Consider the following 22,382-nt stretch of genomic DNA (forward strand, 5'->3'; position numbering starts at 1 on the left):
ACCGCAGTGTGAACAGAGGGCATAGAGAGACTTTATTATAGTAGAAAAGAACCTTAAATACAATTAAAAAAACCCTGGAATTAAACATTTCAACAAAATATAACTTTATTAACAAACACACGCTTTCAATCAAAACAATTGTTGTTGGGTTTTTTTCCCCAAATATTACACATTCATTTCAACCACGACATTAACACCCATCGATTCCACACCTGATTATATAAAAAAATAAAACCTCCTCATGTCCAGCACCTACACACTCGGACACGACCATGACCAACGTTTCTGAATACAAATATAGAAAGATTTAAGTATTAAAAAAAAATACATTTTTGGACCTCGACGCTTTCACCTGCATGGAGAGGAGACGTTCTGCTGGGTGTATTGTAGCATAGTGTTAATACTTCAGCACTCAGAGTGTACACACACACACACACACACACTAGGTCTCCTTACACAAATCAGACTCACAGGGAAAGAGATGGATTGATGCATCTTCAATTTTAGAAAGACAGACACGTGTCTCTGTGTGTGAGACCAAGACAGAGAGAGAGAGAGAGAGAGAGAGAGAGATGAGAGGGAGAGAGATGAGAGAGAGATAGTTATAGAGAGAGAGAGAGAGAGAGAGAGAGAGAGAGAGAGAAATGAGAGTGAGAGAGAAAGTTATAGAGAGAGAGATGAGAGAGTGAGAGAGAGAGAGAGAGAGAGAGAGATAGTTATAGAAAGAGAGAGATGAGAGTGAGAGAGAGCGAGAGAGAGGTAAATGAGTGTGCTACATGGTACTGAGCTGGGTGACTGACCATGTGAGAGGTCTGTTATTGTAATAAACGCTCAGTCTCGTAGATTTTCTCCAGACTGTGATGTCATCAACACGGCCATATCACACACACACACACATTGTAGCTCCACCTCTAATCAATCACATTGTTAATGTAAGGTGTACATTTACACAACACTGATCATAAACACACAGTAACTCCTCGAGGGAAAAGTAGCGTTTCCTCCAGAACCTCAGAGAGAAACTTCCGGAAAATTCCTTCAGGTGATAATGGAAGGAGCAGTCAGTCTACACACACACTCACGCTCATTAAGGGACAGAAATATTTCTGGAAGTTTCTAGGCTTAAGTTAATAATGTTAGGATTATGTGTTAATGAACAAATTTGTAGTACACACACACACACGGTTTAATGCAGCAGTACAGATACAGAGTTCACCCTTTAAACAGGCTCCCAGACCCAAAGCCTGTGCAATATAGACGCCCCGCCCCTCCATAGGCAGGCCACACCCCTTGCCGTGTCACATCAGGCCTCTAGGGGTGCCATTGAGCAGTGGAGCTTTAACACTGCTGCAGCTGGGAGAGTCCAGCTGATCGTCCAAACAGTTCCTGCGGACCACGGTCAGCTCAAACACCTCGTGTATGGCCTTCGTCAGGCAGTGGAAATTATAGTCTATCAGACCTGAGGAGAGAAAACACACACACGTGGCTTCAGTCATCAGTTCTCTTCCCAGGTGCTGTGTGTGTGTGTGTGACAGAGAGAGAGAGTATATGTGTATGTATGTGTGTGTGTGTGTGTGTGTGTGTGTGTGTGTGTGACAGAGAGAGAGAGTATATGTGTATGTATGTGTGTGTGTGTGTGTGTTACCTTTCTTCTCAAAGCTCTCCTCTCTCAGGATACACACCAGCGCCAGGAACTTGGTGACCTCCTTCAGGTAGAGCACAGTGGTGTTGTTCAGCTTAATGATGGCCAAAGAGTCTTTATCATACGCAGCGCCACTGCCATCCTCCTTCAGTCTGACACACACACACACACACACACCCCAATAAATCCAGACATAAGAGACAAAAAGACAGAGAGAGAAATGGACAGACAAAAGACAGAAAGGTAGACACAGGGGAGACAGACAGACAAAGGGATAGATAGAAAGACAGAAGGATGAAAGGAGAGACAGACAGACAGAGAGACAGACAGACCAACCGACTGACAGAAGAAGGGACAGAAGCATGAAAGGAGAGACAGACAGAAGGAGGGAGAGACAGACAGACAGAACGAGGGAGAGATAAACAGACAGACAGACAGACAGACAGACAATCTCTCTCTCACCCGTAAATGCAGGAGATGTCGATGACCACATCGATCATGTCACAGCACAGTTCATACGACTGCATGTCCACAGGAGAGCTGTCTGTGGCCACATAGATCTTACTGAGCACATCAAACAGGAAGGCCTTCTCAATCCCAGAGTTCTGTTCACACACACACACACACACACACACACACACAACAAGGTGTTCAGCAAAACAGTTCAGCACTGTGTGGCTAATGGAGCTAACAACACACACACACACACTCACCGATATGAAGATGTTGAGGAGGTTCTCCAGTGTGGGCAGCTGAGGGATGAGTTTCTGAACCACTTTACTGAACGCCTCAAATATCGAGTGGTCATAGATGCTGGTCAAGTAAAAGCTGAAACACACACACACACACACAAAAGCAACAAATAAATACACAATAAAATATTGACCAATAAATAAAGTTATTTAATGCCTTGAAGTAGAGTGGAGAGACACTTTTATTATCATAAAGCCAACAGAAAAACCTGCGCTAACCTTCAGCCTAGCATGCTAATAACGAGTGTTAGCATTACATCAGTCAACCTATGCTAACTGCTGAATAAACAAAGGGGAGGGAAAACCTAGCATGTAGAAAGGGAAAACTTAGCATGTAGCAAGGAAACTTAGCATGTAGCAAGGAAACTTAGCATGTAGAAGGGAAACCTAGCATGTAGCAAAAAAGTCTTAGCATGTAGCAAGAAAACCTTAGCATGAGGAAAGAAAACAAAGCATGTAGCAAGTAAACTTAGCATGTAGAAAGGAAACCTAGCATGTAGCAAAAAACTCTTACCATGTAGCAAGAACACCTTAGCATGTAGAAAGGAAACCTAGCATGTAGAAAGCAAACTTAGCATGGAGCAGAGAAAAGTTAGCATGTAGGAAGGAACACTTAGCAAAGTCGCAGCAGTAATGCTAACCACTCAGAGACTCCAGTCGTTACAGCGAGACTCATCGAATCATTTTAGGAATCTTAATCTCATATTTATTTCGTCAGCGCTTGTATTAAGCTCATGCCAGCGGACGTGACTAGCTTACTCACTCACTGACCTGAGAATGATCTATAATAACTCATCTTCATCATTATCATCATCATCAGTTCTGTTGGTCCAGTTTCTCTTCTACAGCATTAATAGAAGCACAGCAGCGATCCTCAGGGTCCAAGCACTGCTGACTGAATGGATTTATTTTAAAATTTTTATCTATAAATCTTTGAGTTTAATAAATAAAACTCAAGACCACACTAAACCCTGGACTTTACTTCTCCTCTGATGATCTCAGTGACATCGAGTGTCTGCTGTCCAACACTAATGTGTTTCAGAGAGACCGGCGCGGAGAGACCAGAGGTTCACCTGAGGTGCAGTCTGTCCAGTCCGGCGTCCACCAGGTCGTCGTTGGCTCTCTGGTGGATGTCTCTCTGTGTCTCGATCTTGTGGTCATCCGACAGACCGTCCACCTTGTGCACGAACACCTCGAAGTTGATGTTGGGGTTGACCCTGTAGGCGCGGGACACGGTGAGGTGAAGACGTCCCAGAGCCTCCATGTAGTCATCCTGCAGGAGAGCAGTGTTCAGGTCCAAGTCACACACCGCCCTGTTCATCTAATCCTGTATCAACAACACCCTGTAATGGGCGGAGCTAACCTGCACGTTATTACATGCTGGATGTCACCCGACTCTACCCCACATTGGCCCCTTTCCCTAATATTGCCTCCTTCCCCCACACTGGCCCTTCCCTCATATTGCCCTCTCCACCATATTGGGCCCATCCCCCATGTTGACTGTACCACCCCATATTGGCCCTTCCCCCACATTGGGCCCATCCCTAATATCGCCCCTTCCCCAAATTGGCCCATCCCCAATATTTCCCCTCCCCCAAATGGACCCTTCCCCAATATTGCCCCCTCCCCCAAATAGGCCCTTCCCCCCACATTGACCCCTACCCATATTGCCCCCTCCCCCAAATAGGCCCTTCCCCCACATTGACCCCTACCCATATTACCCCTTCCCTCACATTGACCCCCCCCACACACACATTGGCCCCTCCCCCACCATTTAAGAAGACCTAGTCTGATGTTACAAGCTTCTGGAGCAGAAATATCTGATCCAGTGACATGAACAAGCGACAAGAGACTGAAAGAAAAAGAAAAAAAGGAGTGGTGGAAAAAAACAAAAACAAGTTTCAGAGAGAGAGAGAGAGAGAGAGAGAGAACGGAAATCACGAGAATGCAAAAGAAAAACAATGAGGAACTGAAAGTAAAACTCTACAGACCAAAAGAAAAGAAAAAGCATGCACGTGACAGAAAGAGAGAGAAAGTGAGTGAAAACTTCTTCTCACCTGAGCGTCAATGACGAAGATGAGCGCTCCAGTTCCTCTGAAGATCATCTCATAATCAAAGGTGGGGTCGAAGAAGTCAACCTGACCTGGGAAATCCCAGATCTGAAAATTCACAAAGGAGCTGCTGCTGATGTCGTCCTTATAGATCTTATTAGTGCTCTCCAGGAACAAGGTCTCACTCGGGGGCATCTTATGGAAGACCACCTGAGATACAGAGAGAGAGATGGAGAGAGGGAGGGATGGATGGAGAGACAGAGAGAGAGAGAGAGAGATGGAGAAAGGGAGGGATGGAGAGAGAGAGAGAGAGAGAAAGAATTAGTGAAGAAGAATAAACAGCATGCAGTGGAGAAGTGAAGGTGGTGATGAAGTCTTCAGACCTTCTGGATGGAGGACTTTCCGCTGCGCCTCAGCCCCAGCAGCAGGATCCTGGGCTTGTCGCTGTCCGGTGAAGGTGAAATGTCCTCCTCACTGTCCGCTTCCTCATCTTCCTCTTCCTCATCTACACCGTACCCGAACCCGTCCTTACACAAATCCTCCTCTTTACGGAGCTGATGGTGGTGGTGATGAGGAGCAGGAGGAAGGTGGTGGTTATGATGATGAGGAACGTGATGATGATGATGAAGATGGTGAGGAGGATGAAGATTAGCCCTGGAGCCGGACAGACTATCTCCGCTGTGCTGCACCGACATCTTCAAATCTCAGTTATAGTCAACTCTAAATACACACACACAGCTCAGGAGAGGAGTAACACACACCTACACACACTCTCTCTCTCTCGCTCTCTCACACACACACTACAGTGTTTATAATCACTCCATCTACATGGCTTCACAACACCTGAAGATCACACACACAAACACACACAAGCCGGAAGTTAGTGCACAGGGGATCACGTGACTCCTTCTCTTCTTCCTTTTGTTTATATTAAACGCGTCGTGCACGCTCTCGCCATCTAGCGAACAGAGACAGATTTCTTTCTTTCTTTCTTTCTTTCTTTCTTTCTTTCTTTCTTTCTTTCTTTCTTTCTTTCTTTCTTTCTAAAGCAATTATTTATTTATTTATTTATTTATTTATTCATTGATTGATTGATTTATTTATTTATTTTTGAAAATATAAAATGCAGCATTTTTAAAGCAGCAACAAAAATAAAATAATATAAGATAAGAGTAATGGTCATTAATAATTATAACAGTCACATTAAAAACTGAAATATGATATAAGAATATTATATAAAAAAAGATATAAAAATAACATTCCAGTAACAGTAATGATATATAATCTCTTTCCTTATTTAAAAAAAAAAAAAAAAAATTACCTTCGGAAAATGATGAGAATAAAATAATAACTATATGAATCATTTATAAGAAAACTTAAACAGAAATACTATTATTATTATTATTATTATTATTATTATTATTATTATTATTATTATTATTGTTATTATTATTATTGATAATAATAATAATAATAATAATAATAATAATAATAATAATAAAGTAATGTAAAACCAAGCTGGTAAAGTAAGGTTATACAGTTATTTTTAAATGTATTAATTAATATATTTATTAATCGAAAAACCACATATACTGTTAAAGGAAGCACTGAAACAGTTCTGGGAAACAAAAGGACATAAAAGCCTTCTTTATAAAGTTATAAAGGTAAATATTTCAGTTTAAAAGGTGTAATTAATGATTAGTGTGAGTAATAAAGGTTATTAAGAAACGTTATATCACAAAGAAAAAGCAGGTCAGACTTTCTGGACTGAAAGGTCAGTATTAAAGACATCAAGATTCATCCTTGAAGGAAGAGCTATAAATATCTCCGAGTCTCGCGCTCCCAGCACACAAGATGGCGCTGTCGCTATAGCAACGAGCTGCAGTCAGAAAACCGCCGAAGGAAAAACGACACTGTTTTTAGACGGGACGCTTCTTCATGTAAGTGAAATATTCTCCTAAATTACAGCACTTTTGAATGACTATTAATTTCATTTCAGGTCGTGAATATTTTAGGAGTCACATTTGCCGTTTGCCTGCATTGAGTCGTCAGGGTTTATTTACAGAATCGCGTTTGTTTTGGTCCTTACGATGCCAACCGGCAGTGACACGGGCTGAATCCCAAACCTAGCTCTGTTGGAGAAGTAGTGCACTAGGTAGGGATTTTGCGAGCGGTCTATTATAGTGTATGGAGTGCACCTTGGTAGGCAAGTGTGGAGCGGATTGAGACATGGCCTCGCTAATATGTCAGTTTATGCATTTTGCTAGCGTTGTTATGGTTAGAGAGATTGGGTTAAAGCGAATTAAATTTTATTGTTATGAAATTTAGCTAATATTAGAAATAAAACGCTATTTGTGACTTTTAAGAACTAGATTCAGAAGATTAGTTTAGAAGATTTCTAAATTCATTTCATAAATTCATTAATTTCATTCAGACTTCATGCTTCATGCATTTCGAGCTTTTATATGTAATTATATGTATATATTAGATAGATATTTTTATATCATATTGTAATATATTATTATTCTATATATTCGGAGCATCGGGACAGGGCGGAAATTGAATAATTATGCATTTTAATATGAGATAAAATGATTTCTGAGCTGAGGTTTGAATGATACGATGGTTTAATATCTATATCGTGATGAATGACGTCACGATAGTTTCCATCAGTGAATATCGTGTGTCGAAGTGCTCTCAATGTCCCACTGTGCAGTTCTTGTTTTGCCTCCTCAGCCTCTCCGTGTGGCATCATGAGCGTGCCGGACTACCTGCAGTGTGCTGAAGATCACCAGACGGTGCTGGTTCTGGTGCAGCCGCTGGGCGCCGTCCCTGAGGACGACTTTTTCAGCGTGTACAAGCGCGTGGCCAGTGTGTCTCAAGTTAGCGTGGGAGATAACCAGCGCTCTCTGTCTGTGCGCTACCGACACCACTACGCCCCCGAGAACGGGGAGTGGGGCGAGTTCCAATCGCACCGCAGGGTCGTGGGGCTGGTGGCCGTGGCCTGGTGTCCGACGGCGGGCAGCGAGTGGGCGCTCACGTCCGAGAGATTCCGGGCCATGAAGGAGAGGCTCGGGCCGGCGCTGTACGACTCGCGCCTGCTGACATTCGGGCTGAGTGGACAAGCCACCGCCGAGCTCCAGAGACCCGACATGGCCTTCTTCCCCACCTACGACAACTGCCCCGAGCTCGAGAAAACCGTGGAGGACTTCATCCAGTCCATCTTCATCGTGCTTGAGTCCAAAAGGCTGGATCGGGCCACGGATAAATCCGGGGATAAGATCCCACTCATGTGCGTGCCGTTCGAGAAGAAGGACTTTGTGGGATTGGACACAGACAGCAGGTGAGTTCCTCACATGCAGAGCCTCAGCATTCTGATGATACTATTAGAGACCAAGCTGGTCTGAGTCTCTCTCTCTCCAAGCAGTGGATCAGATATCTGATGTGATTGGATTTAAATTGGATTGGGAATATAATACACTATATTGCCAAAAGTTTTGGGACGTCTGCCTTTACCTGCACATGAATGTAATATGGAGTTGTCCCTCCCTTTGCAGCTATAACAGCTTCAGCTCTTCTGGGAAGGCTTTCCACAAGGTTTAGGAGTGTGTTTATGGGAATTTTTGACCATTCCTCTAGAAGCGCATTTGTGAGGTCAGGCACTGATGTTGGATGAGAAGGCCTGGCTCACAGTCTCCGCTCTATGGGGTTGAGGTCAGGACTCTGTGCAGGCCAGTCAAGTTCCTCCACACCAAACTCACTCATCCATGTCTTTATGGACCTTGCTTTGGTCACTGGTGTGCAGTCATGTTGGAACAGGAAGGGGTCATCCCCAAACTGTTCCCACAAAGCATGAAATTGTCCAAATTGTCTTGGTATGAAGCTGAAGCATTAAGAGTTCCTTTCACTGGAACTAAGGGGCCGAGTCCAACCCCTGAAAAACAACACCTGGATTCAGTGATCTGGAGCGGTTTCCCAAAACTTTTGACAATATAGTGTATTTATTTGTTAAATATTCCAGAGAAATAAAAAAAATCTGGAATATTTGTCTTTTTTTTCTTCTCCAACTTGTTTTAGGTTTTTTTCTGTCACTTTGTTTATTTCTCTTTCTTTCTTCTTCCTCTTTCTCGCTCACTGTCGTGTGAGTTTGTTGTCTGGTGTGAAAAGGTGAGCTGGCGGTGAAGTCTCCACCCCCGTCTCACTTGCCCCTCCTCCTCTTCCTTCTCCGTCCCTCTGATCCTTCACTCTTCCTGTGTGGAGTCGGATAGACAGCAGGAAATAGACTGTGCCTCTTTTTTTTTTTTTTTATCCCCTTCACCCTCGTTCTTGTCCTCGTGACTCTGTTTCTCCCCCTGAGAAGAGTCACTCTGTAGAAGTTCCTGCTCCACAGTGTTCCTGATGATGATGCTGCTGCAGTGTAAGTGTGTTGTTGTTCTGAATGATGTGGTGTTTCCTGTAAGGCACTATAAGAAGCGGTGTCAGGGCCGGATGAGGAAGCACGTGGGGGATCTGTGTCTGCAGGCGGGAATGATCCAGGATGCTCTGGTGCACTACCACATGGCCGTGGAGCTGCTGCGCTCTGTCAACGACTTCCTCTGGCTGGGGGGTAAGAACCGGACCGAGTCCAGTCAGGACTGTTTCAATCTGAAACAAAATAATCAACTTTTGTCTGTCTGTCTGTCTCTCTCTCTCACCCTGTCTCTCTCTCTGTCTCTGTCTGTCTTTCCCCTTCCTCCCCTCTCTCTCTCTCTTTGTCTGTCTGTCTGTCTGTCTGTCTTTCTTTCTTTCTTTCTCTCTCTCTCTCTCTCTCTCTCTCTCTCTCTCTCTCTCTCAGCTGCTCTGGAGGGTCTCTGCTCAGCCTCGGTGATAATCCATTACCCAGGAGGCACGGCCGGAAAGGGCGGCGCACGCAAACCCGTCATCTCCACGGCGACAGACGGTGGGAAGAGACACCGACCAGGTCAGTGCATCACCTCAGCGCTGAACCGCGGTTCCTTCATAACGCTGTGGATCTCACAGGGGATTAAACTAACAGGGAATCCTTCTAACACTTCCGAGCATCTTGGAGTCTGTAGGACGGCCTGGTCAGACGCTCCGGGGCCGAGGATAGCCGTGAGAAACTTGGGAAAATATCATAAATATATAGATGTTAACCAATCGGGATTACTACATGTGTACATCTGGAATATTCTGGAATAACACTTCCTCATGATAGATCAGAGACTAAGAGCATGATCAAGAACATTTAGCTAAAACACAGTCGTTTTATTTGGTTAATTAATTGTTTTATTTGGTCATTTAAAATACAGAAAACAAGCCGACAGACACGACAGAATAAGTCAAATTAACATCGACTTCCTGAGATGATGAGATTCAGTAATTATAGTAAAATATAGTGATCATTTTATATATATATATATATATATATATATATATATATATATATATATATATATATATATATATATATATATATATAGAAAATCTATTACATATTTATAAATGTTCTAATTGCTATAGAAATTAGTCAAAATAGTCTCCTTTACCCTGATCGCTCGTTTCGTGTTCCCGGCTGTTCGCCCTTTTATGGAGTTTTGTGGGCATCGCTGAATGCAAATGAACTGCATCAGGAGCGCTCCTTACTCTTGTGATCGACGTACACACGCGGGTAAAATTAATAGTTAAAATAAAATAGTTTTATCTGTTTAATGTCCATGAAATTCCATTTTAATACAATTTTACTGATCAAAACTTGTTGTTGTTCATGAAAATGAATGATCTTATTAATATTTATTATTTTAATCTCAGGTGTGTTTTCTGTGTATTAGATTCCTGAGGTGTTTCTGTTAATACTCTGGTGCACAGCGGGTCTGATTTTATATTTTCTAAAGGGATGTTTTTCCATTGAACATTTAACACCAGAAGCTTTTCTGTAAGCGCTCTGTTCCTGATGGGTTCATCTTCAAATGCTTTTCTAACCATTAAAAACTGCCTGATGCTCAGGGTGCTTCTCCTCGGTGCTGCATGTCTGCCTTTATCTGCTCTTTTATTTACGCTTTTTTACTAACGTGTGATGGTCCTGACTTTAACTACAGGTGAAAAAACCCTAAAGGTCCAGTTACAGGAAGTAAACTGGATCTTATGAAGTCTGTGTTTTCATCCACGACTCATTCTGTGTTCTTATTGGTCGAGGAAACCAGAGATTATACAGTGAGTGCAGAGAGTGTGAGCTCAAGGTGGGCGGGGCATCTTTACGTCTCCTGTAAATCACAACGAAAATAGCTGATTACAGTCATCTGTAAGCTCTACCATGTGCCCCGAAGTCTCTCTTAGCTGGCTGACCTGGATTAAATCTCTGGGAATGAACTTCACTTGGCAGGAAAAGCGAATTCACCGAAGGGGAAAGGGCGTGGCGTGTTAAAGATCCATATTCCCGTCTGGTATTGGGTACATATCGTTACTTCACTCCATCATAACTCCGTGACCTGATTTTTCAGACACCATCTTGTGAGCCAATAGAAAACGAGGGGGTGGGGCTTTAGCGTCTCTGGGTAGAACTTACAAAGTAATGTTTATCGATTATTTCAAAATATATGTATATACATGTAAGTTGATAAAGTTTTGGTGAAGAATAAAATGATCCAGATTGTAAACAATGCCTTTAATTTGAAAACGGAATATCTGAGCTGGATGAAACCTTTATTAAAGTCAGGGTAAATTTACCGTAACTGTAATTGGATCCTTCGTGGTTTGATTACAGGAGAGAAAATCGAAATGCGCCGTGTTCTCACTACCTCACTTTAGTGGTTTGGTTTTGTTGGAGTGTTAGTGGGAGGGGCTTCTGTATTCTCTGCAGATTTCCGACCAATGAGAGTGTTTAGAAACAATTTCTAAGTGTATGAGTAAGAAGAATAATCTTAAATCAAATTCATGCATCGTCTATATTTGGTTTTTGAGTGTGCACTTGTAATGTTTTTGGTTTTGAGGGTGAAAGGTCCACGGTCTCGATTGTTGGTCGTTAAAATAGCGGCACAGTAACCAAGTCAGCTAAAAGCTAGCACCTCTCCTGATAATGCTTTAACAGCGTTAATGTGATTTAATGACGGTCTGGACCAGTCAGTTTCAGCACTGCTGCAGGATTATTGTTATTATTAAACAGTAACAAATTCATGGTTTTAAAGAATACATTCCTCCAAAAGTCTGGAAAGACACTGTTTAGAGTCTGATCTTCGATTTGTGCAGGAGCTGTTAAAAGCTATACGACGTTTTTAGCCGTAAGATTCTCCTATTTGCTAGCTACATCAAACTCCTACTCTTTAGGTCTCCTCACACATGAAACATTTCCCTTGGTGAGTGTCGCTACGTCCTGGTTCTCACCTGATATGAGGTTTCCACGCCCCGCTCGGTTTCTGATAGGGTGTCTGTTGCTAAGCAACCAGCCATAACATTCTAACAGCGCACCATTTCATGCTGTACACCGTGATGTGGAGTTAACACTGTAAAAGCCAGAGCAGCTTGTATATTACACCTGTAGAGAAAGGCACTAATAGCCCAGGGGTAAAAGTGAGGTTTTAGAGTGATGATTTAGTCACTCATCTGAATGAAAAAAGTGAAGGATTTGCATATTCTAAACCTGTTAACGTTCGCAGGACAACCCTGAATCAACGTTTATCAAACCATGCAGCAGTGCTGAAACATGCAGTGTAGAACTAATCCAACCAGACTGTCTATCTGTCTGTCTGTGTCTCTCTCTCTCTCTCTCTGTGTTCAGGAGCTCAGGAGGTTCTCATTGACCCAGGTACCGTACAGTTCTGCTCTGTGCTGCATGCTGAAGCTCTAAATCTCCCTCGTTCCCGCTGCATGAACCTGAGCCTGAGCCTGAGCTTGTCCTAGTCCTCGCTCACCTTTCTTTACCAGTGAAATCTCTTCACGGTTTCCCTTTGCTCTGTGCGCATGCATGCCTGTGCGTGTATCTCTCTAAAGCACTTTTCTAGACTATTCATCACACTGTTATTGTTATACTGTTACATAACTTGGTTATTAACACACAGTGAAGGTGTGACTCCTAGTCCAGAAAATATGGTGTGTGAAATACACTTCGTTTACAGATCACATGACCACATTAAGGACTAATTATGTGGTTTTTTATATTATTGTACACAGGATAATTATACAGGATATTTCAGCTGAATCTTTCAGTACAGGTTGAGTTCAATGTTAATTAAGCCTTAACGAGTGAGTCGTCGGTGTTGATGTGAAGTAAGAAATTATCGCCTGGGTTCGTTAGGCAGTGTCTCAGACTGTATGATGGACATGTGAGAATGCTCTGAAGCGCAGACACCTGTTTGGTGTATAAAGAGGAAACATAAGCACGGTCATGAAGAGTGAATAAAACCTTCAATGATGATGCAGCACATACGCTATTTTGGCAAAAGTTTTGGGACACCCCAAAGGTCTTGTTTTTCAGGGGTTGGGCTCGGCCCCTTAGTTCCAGTGAAAGGAACTCTTAATGCTTCAGCTTCATACCAAGACAATTTGGACAATTTCATGCTCTTTTTGGGAACAGTTTGGGGATGACCCCTTCCTGTTCCAACATGACTGCACACCAGTGACCAAAGCAAGGTCCATAAAGACATGGATGAGTGAGTTTGGTGTGGAGGAACTTGACTGGCCTGCACAGAGTCCTGACCTCAACCCCATAGAACACCTTTGGGATGAATTAGAGTGGAGTCTGTGAGCCAGACCTTCTCGTCCACCATCAGTGCCTGACCTCACAAATGCACTTCTAGAGGAACGGTCAAAAATTCCCATAAACACACTCCTAAACCTTGTGGAAAGCCTTCCCAGAAGAGCTGAAGCTGTTATAGCTGCAAAGGGCGGGACAACTCCATATTACATTCATGTGCATGTAAAGGCAGACGTCCCAAAACTTTTGGCAATATAGTGTACACCACTTTTTAATAAAACAGGACACTGTTTTTTTTTTTTTATATATATATATATATATATATATATATATATATTATTGTGTGAATTTAACCGTGGTGTTTTTGTGCTTTAGAAAATGTTTATAACATCAGCATCGTGGATCCTGTTTAATGTGCTGAGGACGAGAGAAGCGTAACAAGCAGTGGTATAGAGCGGTAACCATGGTGACGGTTTTTGTATTAGTTAACTACAGAAAACGTTACACATAGCGGTCACTTCTCGTTGCTCTGTAATGACTCTCAGAACCGGACGGTTCTTCTCTTTTTACACCGCATTTCATTTTAAGGTTCTCAAGCTGCACCTTAATACATCCACCATCCAATCACAGCCCTAAGCTATACTCTGGGGGCGGGACTGTAAACAAAGTGCTGTTTGTCTGTCGCTTTAAAGTTTGTAACTGACTCTCAGTGTCTTCAGTCCTGCTCCACTGAGCCTTGAGGATTAGGATTATGTCCTACCACAGCGTACTTAAATGCTGGATTCTGATTGGTGGAACCGATCATGTGCTAAATATAAACAGAAACTATAAACATCTCTCTTCCCCAGAACTTTTATTCATCAGGAGTTCTTTGGAATAGATTGAGTTCTTCTGAATGAATCAAATTTTACAGCTGTTTCCTGACACACACACACACACACACACACACACACACACAGTGTCGGAGTTGTGTACCGTTTAAAGCTGATGTGTTATAAGCATGTCCGAGTGTTATAAAGCATGCCTGGTGTATCATAACACTTCACTGTTCTTCCTCTTCCTCTCATATCCCAGCTTTTATCCTCCTCTTCCTCCTCCTCCTTGTCTTGTCTCCTTTTCTCTCTTTCCCTGTGGAACGGATCACCCTGCGTCTCATCTCCTCGTTTTTTTTCTCTCCATCACTCTCTTATCTCTCTTTTCCTCTCTTCTCTTCTGTAGTGTTTTCTTCTCTTATGCTCGCTTCATCTCTTTTCTCATTATATGTCTCATCTCTCTTATTCTCAGCTTTCCTCTTTACTTCTTTTTTTTCTCATCTATCATTTATTCTCTTCCTCTCTATCTTTTTTCTCTCTCGTTATTGTGCCTGTTCTTCTCTTATCTCTTTTTTCCCCCCTTGTTTGTCTCTTCAAGCCGCTTTTTTCCCCCATCTCATTTATCTCTTTTCTCATCTCCTCATTTAGTCTCTTCTTCTTCACCTCTCAGGTCTCACGAGTTCCCCTCCTGCCTGCGCTCGTCTCCATCGTCCACTTAGTCCACTTTGTCTCTTGTTCTCTTCTCCTTTCATCTTTTCTTTCTCTCGTCTCTTCTTGTCTCGTTTGTCCGTTCTTATTTCTGACCCCTGAATCCTCCACTTTTTATGCTTTCACCTCTCCTTGTCTTGTTTCTCTTGATGTCTTGTAATTTTGTGTCTGTTTCTCATCGTTCACTGTGTGTGTGTGTGTGTGTGTGTGTGTGTGGTCCTGCAGGTGCTCTGACCTCCAGCAGTGGCATCAGTGCAGACACCAGCAGTGAGATTGGCCGAGCCAAGAACTGTCTGAGTCCAGAGGACATCATCGAGAAGTACAAAGAGGCCATCTCTTATTACGGAAAGGTAAACAACACACACGCACACATGCACATGCACAGATACACGCATGCATACACACGCACATACACACATATACACAAATACATATACATACGTACACACACACACACACTGAGGAGAAACAGACTAATGATAGACACTTTCTCTTCATTACTTAGCTCTCTCATTCCTTACTCATACACTTGTAACGCTCCTGGGAGTATCACACTATCATCCTTACACACACCCCAACTCTTTCCACCTCTAAGAAGTGGACTAGACATCAGCTAGAACCCGCACCATCCGTCAGACACGAGGCTGATTATTCAAATGTGTGTGTACCGCTACATTCTGCTTATTAATCTCGTTGCCTTGTACCCATGTGCAGTGACAATAAAGTTGAATCTAATCTAATCTAATCTAATACGAGTGTGTTTGTTCCTGAACTTTCCACCAACTGAACACTGGTTCAGGGTATTCTCTGGAAAAGCATGATCATAAAAATAGTACAATTTAATATACTACTACTACCACTAATAATAATAATGGGTTGTGATTCCCACCAAGACAAAAAAGAGTTATGAGACACAGCTTATGGCTATACTTTATAGAGTTTAGATCTCCACTTGAGAACCACTGCTTTTTCCCATTTCCCACCTGTAGATTTCAATTCGGTTTATATTATAATTCAGTTCATAGTTATTTTGATTCTATTTTCAAGGAAAAAGCAGTTGAAAGAGCGTTCCATTTCATGATAGTGTCCAGCAGGGGGCAGTGTGCTCACACACCTGAACGCTGTGACGCCGATGCAGATGGTGTGTGTGTTCTAAAACAGTTAAAGAATTAAATCTACACTATGTTATCCTAAATGCAGTCTATGCTTTCTGACCTTGAGAGCAGGAAGTACTTCCCGGTCTCTCTGCTCTCGGTCACCGTAGACTTCCTGTCTGAGATGTGAAAGAGACCGGGTTTAAATCAGCAGACGTATAAATAAATCTCACTGCATCACTCTTCATACACAGGTTCATAAGTAACAAGCCAAGTCTTTCAGGTGTATGTGAATATCAACACTGTAAGAGTGTGTGTGTGTGTGTGTGTGTGTGTGTGTGTGTGTGTGTGTGTGTGATGTAGCACACTTTGGCACCTCTCCCTGTTCCTGCTGATATTAATATATTATAATGAGCTGATCTGTAGGATTGAGGCTGAAAGTCAAACAGATCAATAAGACGTTTCCTGAAGTGTGCACTTTTTAATATTTAGAAATTGTTATACAAAATACATGCAGAAGAGATTGATCTCTCTCTCTCTCTCTCTTACTCTTTCTGTCTCTCTCTCTCTCCCCCCCCTCTCTCTTTCTGTCTCTCTCTCTCTTCCCCTCTCTCTCTCTCTTTCTGTCTCTCTCTCTCTCTCTCTCTCCCCCCCTCTCTCTTTCTGTCTCTCTCTCTCTTCCCCTCTCTCTCTCTCACTCTTTCTGTCTCTCTCTCACTCTTTCTTTCTCTCTCTCTCTCTCTCTCTCTCTCTCTCTCACACTCTTTCTGTCTCTCTCTCACTCTTTCTGTCTCTCTCTCTCTCTCTCTCACTCTTTCTGTCTCTCTCTCTCTCTCTCTCTCTCACTCTTTCTGTCTCTCTCTGTCTCTCTCTCACTCTTTCTGTCTCTCTCTCACTCTTTCTTTCTCTCTCTCTCTCTCACTCTTTCTGTCTCTCTCTCTCTCACTCTTTCTGTCTCTCTCTCTCTCACTCTTTCTGTCTCACTCTCACTCTTTCTGTCTCTCTCTCTCTCTCTCTCTCTCTCTCTCTCAGTATAAGAACGCCGGGGTGATTGAGTTGGAGGCGTGTGTGAAAGCAGTGCGAGTTTTGGCCATTCAGAAGCGAGCCATGGAGGCATCAGAGTTCCTGCAGAACGCAGTCTACATCAACCTGGGCCAGGTATCTTACCCCTCAGTGATGTCACTTCCTGTCAGGTTATTTTGGTAATAATAATTTTCTTTCTCTCTGGTTATTGGAGGGAGGAGCGATTTTCCGACATCAGCTATTGATTGTTCTGACTGTAGTGTTCATATACACCAATCTCAAGAGAACTTTGTGTTCTTTTACAGTTGTGCTGAAACTGACACTCCACATAACTTACAGAAAGCTGCAGTAGTAAGAAAAAATAACACACAATTAACCCTTACTGCAGAAACGATTCCCAATGAAGAAGCTGTTACCATAGAAACGATTCCCAGTAAACTAACTGTTACGATAGAAACGATTCCCAGTGAAGAAGCTGTTACCATAGAAACGATTCCCAGTGAAGAAGCTGTTACCATAGAAACGATTCCCAGTAAACTAGCTGTTACGATAGAAACGATTCCCGGTGAACTAGCTGTTACCATAGAAACGATTCCCGGTGAACTAGCTGTTACCATAGAAACGATTCCCGGTGAACTAGCTGTTACCATAGAAACGATTCCCGGTGAACTAGCTGTTACCATAGAAACGATTCCCGGTGAACTAGCTGTTACCATAGAAACGATTCCCGGTGAACTAGCTGTTACCATAGAAACGATTCCCGGTGAACTAGCTGTTACCATAGAAACGATTCCCGGTGAACTAGCTGTTACCATAGAAACAGTTTAGTCTAAAATGCTTGAAATGATTGTCACATCAGTCTACACTCCATACTACGTAATGACAAGGCATAAAGAGATTTGTGATAATTTTGTAAACATTAAAAAGAAAAATAATTGATGTTTTACACAGATGTTTAGACCCTTGGCTATGGCACTTGAAATTTATTTACTTGGGTGCATCCCATTCCTCTGTAGCATCCTTGAGATGTTTCTCCACTTTGACTGGAGTCCATCTGTGCCAAATTCATTTGATTAGATATGATTTCTGCAGAGCTCAGAGATAGGATTGTGTCGAGGCACAGATCTGGGGAAGGCTCCAAAAATTTTCTGCTGCATCAAAGCTTCCCAAGAGCACACTGACCTCCATAGTTCTTAAGTGAAGAAGTTTGGAACATCCACGACTCTTTGGAGATCTGCTCAGGAGAGAAGGGTGCAGATAAGAGAAGTGACCAAGAACATGATGGTTTCTCCGGTCTTGATGAAAGCTTGTTGGCAACTGGAAAAAACACCTAAAGGATTGTGTGGTGAAATGAAGAGTGAACATTTTGGCCTCACCTCAAAAATTCCATCTTAATGGTGAAGCATGGTGGTGGTAGCATCATGTTGTGGGGGTAGAAAGGAAGCTGAAATACAGCAGTGTCCTTGAAAAAAAACCTCTTCCTGAGTGCTCAGACCTCAGTCTGGGCCAAAGGTTCACCTTCCAACAGGATAATGACCCTAAACATACAGCCAAGACAATGCAAGCATGGCTTAGAGACAACTCTGTGTATGTTCTGGAACATCAGCCAGAGCTCACAGTCTGACCATCAATCCTGACCAAGAGGTTCTGCAGAGAAGAATGTCAGAACATTCCCAAATCCAGATGTGTAATGCTTGTGTGTGTTCTCCCTTTAGCTTTCTGAAGAGGAGAAGATCCAGCGCTACAGTGTCCTGTCCGAGCTGTATGAACTGATCGGGTTCCACCGGAAGTCTGCGTTCTTTAAGCGTGTAGCGGCCATGCAGTGCGTGGCTCCTACCATCCCCGAGCCGGGCTGGAAGGCTTGTTACAGATTACTGCTGGAGACTCTGCCCGGATACAGCCTCTCTCTCGACCCTAAAGACTTTAGCAAAGGTACTACAACCTCACACTCTCCTACACACATCAACCTGGCACACAGAACCATTCCCATTATCTCAAACAATACACCTGAGCAGAATTAGCATCCTGGGTGCTTTTTTGTTTATTCAGCAATAATGGAGCGAAAAGGTTATTGAAGATTTATTCTTTATACTTCCTGGGTTAGCATAACAGGAGAATTTGCAGGAAATCTGCTTTTTAGGTGGTTTTAAACTCGTACAGGTGATGTCCCTATCCAGTATCCAGTTTCCAGAACCATCTGACTATACTAGATGTCTGGTGTGAGGTGTAGTAGATGTCTGATGCGAGGAGTAGTAGATGTTGAACGCAAGGAATAGTAGTAGATGTCGGATGCGAGGAATAGTAGTAGTCGGCTGATGTGAGGAGTAGCAGATGTCTGGTGCGAGGAGTAGTAGATGTCTGGTGCGAGGAGTAGTAGATGTCTGGTGCGAGGAGTAGTAGATGTCTGGTGCGAGGAGTAGTAGATGTCTGGTGCGAGGAGTAGTAGATGTCTGGTGCGAGGAGTAGTAGATGTCTGGTGCGAGGAGTAGTAGATGTCTGGTGCGAGGTATAATGGACACTGGATATGAGGTATTGTAGATACCTGGTGCGAGGTATAATGGACTCCGGATGTGAGGTATAGTAGATGTTTAATGAAGTTTAAATGATATCTAATGAATGATGAACCTGGTGTAATAGTTTTCGAACAAGGCGTAATCAGTGCTGGATGAGGTAAAGCAGGTGCTGGATGAGGTAAAGCAGGTGCTGGATGAGGTTTAATAGGTGGTAGAGGAGGTGTAATTGGAATGAAGTGTAAAAGAGCAGTGTAGTGGGGGCTGTGTGGCGTGAATTCAGTGTAGTGTTTAATCTTATACAATGGAGGTTAAATAAAGTATAACGGATGTTGAATTGGCCACAGCTGATATGGAGGGAGGGATAATAGACAGACGTCTGGGTTGAGTTATAAGAGTAAATGTTTAATTTAAACGTCTAAAGCCGTTATTAATTCATTGAGAGAGATTTCACAGGAAGCAGGAACAGGGCCAGCGCTCACCAGGCGCCGCATACTAAGAACAGACTCCTCCTGTGCCAGTAATTACAGTCACAAGGCTACCAAAGTCAAAAAGTGATTGTACTACAGCATCCTGAAAATGGTTTATTATTCTTCAGCACCATACCTCCTCGGAAGACATCATTGTCCTTTACCTTTTATTTACTTCTTTTAATCCTCCCCAAGTCCAGAGCAGGAGATTTATGAACGCTAAAATGGGCACTTTGGTTTTATTTGTGATGTTAGTCATGCTCGTCCAGTCTGTGGTTTATGACAGGATCGACACACCAATAAACACGGGTTATGTTTGTTTAAATTTGACAAAAGCCGCCCTTCAGGTAGCGTACTCTTGGTGTAAAGCGTCCACGCGATGCCCTTGATTTTATTTGGAAGCTGTTTTGCTGGAGGACGCCGTGTTTTTAGGACAGCTCTTTCCACGAAAAGATCATCTGAACCGAGAGCTGACTCAAGGACCCGTGACTCGTTTCAGACAAAAACAGCCTCTCATCTCATTCCCTGTTCTTCATATACGCATGTTTATTTTTTACATCCGTATTTATCCTCAGGCTGCTTTCATTATGAACAAAACTATGGAGGCGGAGTTTACACAAAGTCCACTTAGATACACACCAACAGGAGAAGAGCTGGGGTTGGGTGCACCACCCTAGTGTGGACCAGTGGGTTAGAGAGAGCTTTATTTCTGGATATTTCACTTCTCTTTTCATCCTGCTCTGTGTTCAGAGAGTGAATCGGATAACTGACGTGAAGAACAGCATCATTTATGAGCATCGTTCATGTTTCAGTGAGTTTCCTGGAAGAAAACCTTAATCTCCGCCCACAACATGCCAGAACGGATGTTAGCTGAAGGAGACCACCACATGCTTGTCAAAGCAGCTTTGCCTGAAAGGAGATAAGAGTGAGGAACAAACCATCAGAGTCTTTTATTTATTTGTGTGATGCTAAATACAGCAACTGAGCAAAGTTACCAGGAAATGGAGTTGTTGTTGTGTCCGTGTTGATGATCGAGTGTCTGTCATGTCTCACTCCACAGTGGAGGTTAATATGAAGCTCATATGAAAGCAGACATTCAGGACTTTAAGAATTTGTAGTGTTTCAGAAGAAGTTTTGTTTTTCTCAAGATTACTAGGGGTGATATTCATAGAAAAAAACAAAAATGTAATATTTTCAACACAAATGTTAGTAGCTTCAAAGTAAATGCTGATATCAAACCTGTTTCTGCTCTCTGAGATGCTCCGAGTGTTTCTCCATAAGCCGGTCAGAACAAACACTCGAGCTAGACACTTTATTTTTTCATTTCTCTTCTAGCCCTGCTGGAGGAAAACTCCCCATGTTAATTTAAATGATTTTTGATGATGTGTAGTGATTATGGCACTAATTTCCTTCTTCCTGTCAGAGGTTCGAGGTGGTGCTATGCTAATATCACAGGAGGAGGTTATTGCTAGCGCAGACTCATGCCTATGAACTGCTGATGCAAAAAATGGAAACACTTCAGTAGCTTCGAGGCCTTCATCTGATTTGTTTTTTTTAACGCTTCGTCTGTAAACAAAGCTGTCTTGAAGCTCTACTTTCCTCATGGAACAAGGAAGTCGTCACATTTACAGCTGTGACCTTGAGCACTGAAGAGGAACACTGGAATTTCCAAACGATTGGTTTGGCTTTACATGTCAGTCAGACACCCTCATGGGCGGTCCTCAGCTAATAAAAGTTGCTGTGGAGTCCAGACCTTCTGCCATCCATCTGAAGATCTGGGTACATGAGAGTGAGACAGCGCTGATATAATGATCCAAGAAAAGAGCGTTCGTTATTCATTATTTTCACGTCACATTAATGAGGACTCGCAGTCCCAGTGTGCACTGAGACTCCGCTAGGCTACCTGGAGGTCTACCTGGTGACGGCATTAACACTGGTATTAGCAAGACAGTTAAAGCTTTGGAAGCTAATCTGTTTCAGCAGAGAGAGTACATACGAGAAGGTTAAGGAGAGCTGGATAAAAACACTAAAGCGCCACCGCATCGCTCTCTCTTAAGGTGGAGACAAAATGAGTAGGAAATCCCACTGCACGACGATCAGAAGATAGAACGGCATTGTGGGTAACGTAAACAAAGACGCTTAAACTAAAAAAAACCTCGACTCGTCTAAGACGGCGTTTAAAATCGGATTATAAAGATTAATGCGCAAGATGGAGTGTAATATCTGGGTGAGTAAAGAGCAGATGTCTCTTTGTTTTGGATCATCAGCAGTGTTTTATTAGCGAAAGCGTGGAGAAGAAGTGATTTGACTCTAATCAACTCCAGAGCTGATGACTGGCTGGAACCGAAAGTGTATCCTGATGTGAAGAAAACGGATTTTTACACGTTTTTAAACACGAAACAGGTGAACGAGCAAGACGGAGAAAAGCGTACGGATCTCCTGAGAGATCAGGGTCATAGTGTGATGATGCTGATGATCCTCTGTGTGTGTGTGTGTGTCTCAGTGGGACTCATGGGAAACTCTCTACATTCTGTCTGAAGGCCGTGGTGGAATATCGATCTGTTCCTCACCGTCTACTTCACAGCATGCAGAATGTTTAGACCTTCTTGAGTGGGAAGCTCGCGTCCTGAGCAC

General features: G+C 42.9%; 2 protein-coding genes across 4 annotated transcripts in view; one reads left to right on the forward strand and one right to left on the reverse strand.

Annotated features, from left to right (window-relative positions):
- Window positions 1-80: 80 nt before the first annotated feature.
- Window positions 81-5,339, reverse strand: rragcb (Ras-related GTP binding Cb). Its single transcript, XM_058407957.1, has 7 exons — window positions 4,829-5,339; window positions 4,452-4,655; window positions 3,468-3,667; window positions 2,356-2,470; window positions 2,105-2,247; window positions 1,646-1,794; window positions 81-1,459 (listed from the first exon to the last, which is right to left on the reverse strand). The coding sequence occupies exons 1-7, from the start codon at window positions 5,138-5,140 to the stop codon at window positions 1,299-1,301; spliced, it is 1,284 nt and encodes a 427-aa protein (XP_058263940.1). The 5' UTR covers window positions 5,141-5,339; the 3' UTR covers window positions 81-1,298.
- A 950-nt stretch (window positions 5,340-6,289) lies between these two features.
- Window positions 6,290-22,382, forward strand: part of trappc9 (trafficking protein particle complex subunit 9) — a 188,520-nt gene continuing 172,427 nt past the window's right edge. For 2 of the 3 annotated variants that reach the window (XM_058407954.1, XM_058407956.1), the window contains exons 1-8: window positions 6,290-6,385; window positions 7,182-7,788; window positions 8,906-9,051; window positions 9,280-9,405; window positions 12,217-12,243; window positions 14,877-15,001; window positions 16,778-16,903; window positions 18,484-18,700. In XM_058407954.1, coding sequence (XP_058263937.1) covers window positions 7,199-7,788; window positions 8,906-9,051; window positions 9,280-9,405; window positions 12,217-12,243; window positions 14,877-15,001; window positions 16,778-16,903; window positions 18,484-18,700 — 1,357 coding nt within the window. In that variant the 5' untranslated portion in view covers window positions 6,290-6,385; window positions 7,182-7,198. The remainder of the gene's footprint in view (window positions 6,386-7,181; window positions 7,789-8,905; window positions 9,052-9,279; window positions 9,406-12,216; window positions 12,244-14,876; window positions 15,002-16,777; window positions 16,904-18,483; window positions 18,701-22,382) is intronic. The other variant, XM_058407955.1, reaches the window with a different exon arrangement.

This window comes from Hemibagrus wyckioides, linkage group LG14 (assembly GCF_019097595.1).
Source record: "Hemibagrus wyckioides isolate EC202008001 linkage group LG14, SWU_Hwy_1.0, whole genome shotgun sequence".
Classification (NCBI taxonomy): domain Eukaryota; kingdom Metazoa; phylum Chordata; class Actinopteri; order Siluriformes; family Bagridae; genus Hemibagrus; species Hemibagrus wyckioides.